Source organism: Lactuca saligna, chromosome 7 (genome assembly GCF_052625555.1).
Source record: "Lactuca saligna cultivar CGN05327 chromosome 7, ASM5262555v1, whole genome shotgun sequence".
Lineage (NCBI taxonomy): Eukaryota > Viridiplantae > Streptophyta > Magnoliopsida > Asterales > Asteraceae > Lactuca > Lactuca saligna.
In genome coordinates, this window is record NC_136423.1 from 138,539,734 (window position 1) to 138,546,255 (window position 6,522).

A 6,522-nucleotide genomic window follows, 5' to 3' on the forward strand; every position below is an offset into this window, starting at 1 on the left:
CTAAAGAGTTTCATCTTGACCTAAATAAATGTACTTCAAATGGCTAGGGAAGACTTTCAATTCAAGTGTGGGTGGTTGGATTATGGAAGGGGGCATCCTGTTTGGAGAATGAGATAAGGAAACTTTAGAAACATCCTTCTTTATGGAATTGTTAACTTCTAAAGTCTTCACAATCTCTTCAACTTCGAAGTCCAATATGTACATATCCAATGTTTTCTTCAAACCTTCACAATCAAGACTCAAGTTGAGCACCATCTTCAAAATATCTCCATATGATAACTCGAATAGTTGTTGGGTGATTGGTTCAATAACATCGACCCGATACAATGGATATATATTGCTAGGGTATCTCATTGCTTCAAAGATGTTGAAGTGAATGGTCTCTTCATCGAACTCCATGGTGATCTTCCCATTATGGACACTGATTATCATGTGAGCGGTATTCATGAAAGGTCTTCCAAGAAGGATCATGGAAGACTTGGAAGGGGTCTTCTCTTCAAGGTCAATGACATTCAAGTCTGCGAGAAATACTAGTTGATTGACTTGTACTAGTACATCTTCCAACACGCCCCTTGGAAATACATTTGACTTGTCCGCTAGTTGAATTATCACTCCGGTTTCTTCCAAAGGTCCAACATTGAAAGATTGAAAAACCGAGTATGGCATCACATTGATCGAGGCTCCAAGATCTAGCATTGCACTTTCGACATGAAAATCACCAATGGTACAAGGGATTGCAAACATGCCCGGGTCCTTGCATTTAGGTGGTAGCTTCTTTTGGATAACTGTGGACACATTTGCATTGAATTGAATCTTTTCATTTGCCTTAAACTTCCTCTTATTGGTGCAAAAATCCTTAAGAAATTTGGCATAACGCAGAATTTTCTTTATGGCATCCAATAGTGAAATGTTGATATGAACTTCACAAAAAGTCTCAAGAAATTCTTTCTCTTCCTCTTGTTTCTTTAAGGAAGCCAACAGGGATGGGAATGGTGGTGGTATGACCAATGGCTTGATATTCTTCTTGGAAGAGTCGGGTTGATCATTGGTTGGCACAACCGGTTCCTTTGGAGGTACAAATTTTGAAGGTTCAACAATGATGACTTCATCTTATTTTTCTCTTGAAACTCTTTTAGGGTTGCTTTCTCCGAGTGTTTTCCCACTTCTAAAAGTTATTGCACTCACATTGGGGTTCTTCTCAGTTTGATATGGAAGTTTGCCCCTTTGTTCCATCTTGTTGACAGCGGTGGCCAAGTCTCTGATTTGTGCTTGAATGTTGGAGAAGGTGTTCTTGGTCTCTTGTTGAAATTGCCTTTGGCTTTGAGCAAGAGAAATAACGAGTTGTTGAAGGCTCATTTGATGGTTACCACTTGATTGACCTTGTTGTGGAGGTTGTTGGTAATTTGGAGTGGGATGAGATGTTTGGGGATATGGAGGTTTTTGTGATGTGTATCGAGAAATTTGGGGTCGCATCATGACACGTGGTGGGTTTTTCTTTGATAGGTATGGGTTGATTGGGTTATTCCTCCGATTCGGGTTGTATTTATTTTGAAAGCCCATGGGTCTTGGTTGACCTTGATATCCTCCCATTGCATTAACATCCTCCGGTTCACTTCTATGTGAGGGACATTTATCCGTATAATTCCCCGTCATTGCACAAATGCCACACACCATCAATTGTTGACCACTTCCCATCACCATTTAACTTAGCACATTAGTCAAATCTAAGAGCTTTGATTCCAAGTGTTGAGTGTTTCTAACTTCACCAACCATTTGTGGAGACTTTCTCTTCATTTCATTTCGAGTCCCAAAGTTCCTTTGATTTTGAGAAATGGTTCCAAAAAGTGATCTTATATCTTGAGATGTCTTGTTCAAGATGTCACCACCACTTGAAGCATCAATCATCCTCCGATCTTTTTCATTTATGCCCTCATAAAATTGTTGAAGAAGCAATTGTTTGAGAATATTGTTTTGAGGACAACTTGTACACAAATTGTTGAATCGCTCCCCAAAATCGTGAAAAGTCTTATTCTCCCCTTGATGAATCCCTAAAATGTCACTTTGTTGGCTTGATATCCGGGAGGTGGGATAAAACTTGCTATTAAAGGCATTGAGTAACTCTTCCCATGTGTGAATAGATCTCGGTGGTAAGTTAAATAACCAATCTCTAGCTTTGTCTTCCAAGGGGAGTAGGAAGGCGATTAACTTGAAATTATCCAATGTCACATGTTCGGGCAACATGCTAACACATATCATATGAAAGGACTTCAAATACTTTTGAGGATCTTCTCTATCCAAACAATGAAACTTGGTGATTTTATGTATGAAACTTGACTTTAATTCAATTCCTCAGTGATTTGTGGGATAAACAATAGCAAAGGGTGTGTGAGTAGCATTTGTCTCCATCATTTGTCGAAGTGTCAACTCTTGAGGGGGATTGGGTGGAAAGGGGTGGTTGGGATATTACTGCATGTAATTGGGTGTTTTTTGGTAAGGTGGATATGGGTATTGTTGGGGATTTTAGATTAGTGGTGGATAAGGTTCGTAGTTAGGGTATTGGTTGTAAGGAGATTGTTGTTGTGGGTACATCAGGTTTTGGTACATTGGAGGGTGTTGGTAATTTAGTTGATTTGGGTAATGTACTTGTTTTTGAACTTGAAAAACATTGGTTTGAGGTTGGTTGTTTTGGTGGAATTGTTGGTTATGTGGTTGTGGGGGTTGATAATTGGGTTGGTTTTGAGGAGGGGGGATTGGTTCCAAGGTGTCATATCAATGAGAGGTTCTTGTTGTTGTTGTTGTCGTCTTGGTAGTTGGAGTGGGGTATTGGCATCTTCATTGTTTGGGTTTGGGTTGGGATTGTGAGGTGAAGTGTGATTCATGTCTATGTAGTTTTCAAACAGAATGTCTTTAAAGGATTGACCAACAATTGGAGAACTCGGTTCGGTGTCAGTATCACTTGAAGTATGAAATTGATCTTCTATGTTGATTAGTGGAGATGATGAAGAAGCTTGAGCAAGTTGTTGTTGCTTTGCTTGTTTTGCTAAGTTTTGCTAACTTTTTTGCTTCCTTTTCAATTTCCAGATTGTAGAGTAGTTCACCGGTTCTTGTAGACCTAGGCATAAACAATCAAATAACAATAACCAATTTCCCCGGCAACGACAAAACTTGGTGGGATGTGAAGTCCACCAAGCAAATTACACCCTTTGTTTTCAAATAAAAAGTAATATAATGGTCAAAAGGGGTATCGATCCTCGGGGAAATGGTTGTATTCAATCACTAATGCAATCTAAAAGAACTATTGTAAATAAACTAAATAACTACAATTAAACTAAAGGGATGGGGGTGTTATGATTGCTTGAAAACTAAAAGACTTGAATAACTAAAAACTTGCAATTAAGCAAGAAAGTGAGATGCTCAAATATTGGAGAGAATTGGTAAACCAAGGCAATTTAACACAATGAGCATTTGTGCATTTATCATTAGGATTTAACATGAAGCTTATCATTCATCCCAAATTGGTTATAGCAATCATGAAGCATGATATGCCAAGATTTCTCATAGGTAGTATGGAGGTTAGGGAAGCCCACAACACACCTTCTTAATCAAAATGAAAGATCCAATTGAAGCAATTGAATCCAAGAAGTTGATTAGCCTTAAGAATGAAGAAATCCCCAATTCCTAGAGGATGTCAATGCTTACACATCCATAAAGGACTTATGATTCATAAACTAGAGATAATTTCTAGCGTCATAAAGCTCTTGTTCTAACTAAATTCAATGATTCAATGTTAAACCAAAGAAATAAACCAACAATTGCTTATTAAAGTACCACGCTCAAGATGAAAGCACTAAATAAGCATAGAAAATATGAACTAGAATCATAGACATAAGATAAATGATAAATAAGCATAAATCCTTCAAAAACCCACAAACATTCAGTGGTTTTAGCCAAGGTCTACCAAAATAGAGAGTTTAGCCACTCATGGCAATAAAACAACAATCACAAAAGTCTAATTGCATAAAGAAACTACGAATATCTTGGAAAGATGAAAAGAAATGAGTCTTGAGCTTCAAAATCGCCTCCTCTAGGTCTCCAATGGTGAAAAATCGAAGTTATGGCTGATAGATCTAATCCCCCAAGATTATGGTGTGCCAATATGACCAAAATGCCCAAACTGGACAGTTGCGCGGGTACCCGCACGACGGAGATTCCACCCGCACAAGTATACCCGTGCAAGTGTTGCTATAATGATATTGGCAACAATCCACCCATCCACTACCAAAGATTCCTTTGGTTCCACCATATCCATGTGACTCAAACCAACCAATCATCATTTAGCTACAAAAATGGATGCTCCAAGCCCAAGATAAAAGTCCAAGATCCATCTTCACAAGCCCACTTCATCCAAGCCTTTAGCTTTCTAAACCCAAATCTCCTTTGGTGGATCTGCTAAGCCCAATAATGCATCGAAAAGCCCACTAAGCCCAACTCTAGTCAAACCGCAACCGCAATGAGCACCAAAACCCTGCAAAGTTCCTCATGCAAAATAAAAAGTCCCCAAAACGATCCATAATAAAGAAAATAAATAAAATACAATGTAATACTCACTACTAGAAATACAGGCTTTTACGACGCACAATGCGTGTCGTAAAATACTCAGACGACACGCAAATGCGTGTCGAGAAAAGCCCTGTCATAACGAGAGACGACACGCTTTTGTGTGTCGTCTATTTACGACGCGCTTTTACGACACACATTTATGACTCACGGTTACGACAGGCAATGTGTATCAAGGAAGACCCTGTCATAAAGGAAGACGACACACATTTGCGTGTCGTAACCTTACGACGCGCGTTTAGGACACGCATTGCGTATCGTTAAAGCCCCTGTCATAAATGAAAATGACACATATTTGCGTGTCATAATTTAAATGTTTTAAAATATATATTCTTGATAGAATTACTAGTTTTCAAATTAAACAACAGATTGAAATTATCATAATACAAAAGAAAATACCATACATAAGAACGATAATTCATTTCAAAAAAATATCACATGTCAAACAAGTTACCTAACATTACATGTCAACACTAATAACACTTAAAAACATCATTTTTCATGCATTTGGAGCACCCACTATTCCTATATCAACAACCAACTTGAGGTCCAATTCCAACCACCTGTAAAAGAACAACATTGTAAAAGAACAACATTAGAAGATCAACATTTGCTTGATTTGATTATTCAACAATATAAAATCCACTTATAATAAAAAAATCCCATGTTGGATTTTTTCTTTCTATTATGTTTCAAGAATGATTCTTTGTTTCCAGAATAATGAGGTTCAAGAAATCTAATTATTCATTTCATTTTAGTAGGACTAGGAGAACAAGATCTCTCACCAAATACCTTATATAATATAACCAGAAACAGAAATCATCATATGATACTATCATTTTTATCTTCCCTATGTAATTTTACATAATCATTTTTATCTTTCAAGGGTATTATCATTTTTATCCAGAAGCCAATCTTTCAAGGGTATTATCATTTTTATCTTCCCTATGTAATGTTACATTATCACCTGCTAAATTACCTATAATGTTTCTTTGGCCTTTAGAAAAAATTCCACTTACTAACCTTGTCATGAATCCAATGGCAGCTAAGGGTATAGAAAGTGCACCATTTGTCTGAATGCTTTCAATTGCTTTCTCATCTGTAATAACACTCATCTCTGGTCCATTTTGCATCCGAAGATCCATAACAAAAAAAATCAGTTTAAAATTTAAACCCGTTTATTTGTTTATTATAATTTTTATAAATAGAAACAGAAATAGAAATGAACCTCTAATGCCTTTTGAAGATTTTCCATTTAATTATCTTCACCCTCCATTATTTCCCAACTTGCTGCATCGTCACTCACTTCACCTCCACCACCAGCTGAGTCGTCATCATCATCACGCCTTACTACATATATTGCTTGTGGGCCCACCTGATATCGCCAAACATCATATCAATAAACAAATAACTACTACAAACAAGAAGGGAATTCATGTCTTTTTACAAGAAATATGATTCAACATACCATTGAAAAAATTCTATCAGCCCAAGTAACTTCAATATTACCATTTCTAAGCCCTGTAATATTTCCAACCCAAGAAAGATTCGAAAAATCTCTTAGAACCTTATTCCCATCGGTCATCCCTACCACGTCAGCAAATGGTAAGCTCACAGCCACATCCCAATAACATTAGGATCAAGTTGATAGTATTGGAATAACTGAAAAAAGAGAAGTTTCCAGATAACATTGTCAAGGCATACAACCTATTTAATTTCAAGAATCATGTAACTAACAACAAGCCTGATAAATGTGAAGAATGAAAAGGAGCCATTACAGGTAATGATTGCAGCTCCAGTTGTAAATAGTTGATTGAGGTAAAAGCTTCTCTCTGAAGCTCCTAGAACTCCAGGTGAGCCTAAAAGAGGATTTGCAAGCCCTGAATCCGTTAAGTGTGGTCTGAA

General features: G+C 37.3%; 1 protein-coding gene across 1 annotated transcript; it reads right to left on the bottom strand.

Moving 5' to 3' along the window:
* Positions 1–1,701, bottom strand: LOC145007285 (uncharacterized). The gene is made up of 2 exons (XM_078966252.1): positions 1,186–1,701; positions 1–1,065 (listed from the first exon to the last, which is right to left on the bottom strand). The coding sequence occupies exons 1-2, from the start codon at positions 1,699–1,701 to the stop codon at positions 1–3; spliced, it is 1,581 nt and encodes a 526-aa protein (XP_078822378.1).
* Positions 1,702–6,522: the final 4,821 nt, after the last annotated feature.

Excerpts from the sequence above, each read along its gene's own strand:
- LOC145007285 (XM_078966252.1), bottom strand. The coding sequence starts at position 1,701 with ATGGTGATGGGAAGTGGTCAACAATTGATGGTGTGTGGCATTTGTGCA. Across the intron at positions 1,066-1,185 it reads AAACTGAGAAGAACCCCAAT|GAACCGGTTGTGCCAACCAA; the intron begins GTGAGTGCAATA and ends GTACCTCCAAAG.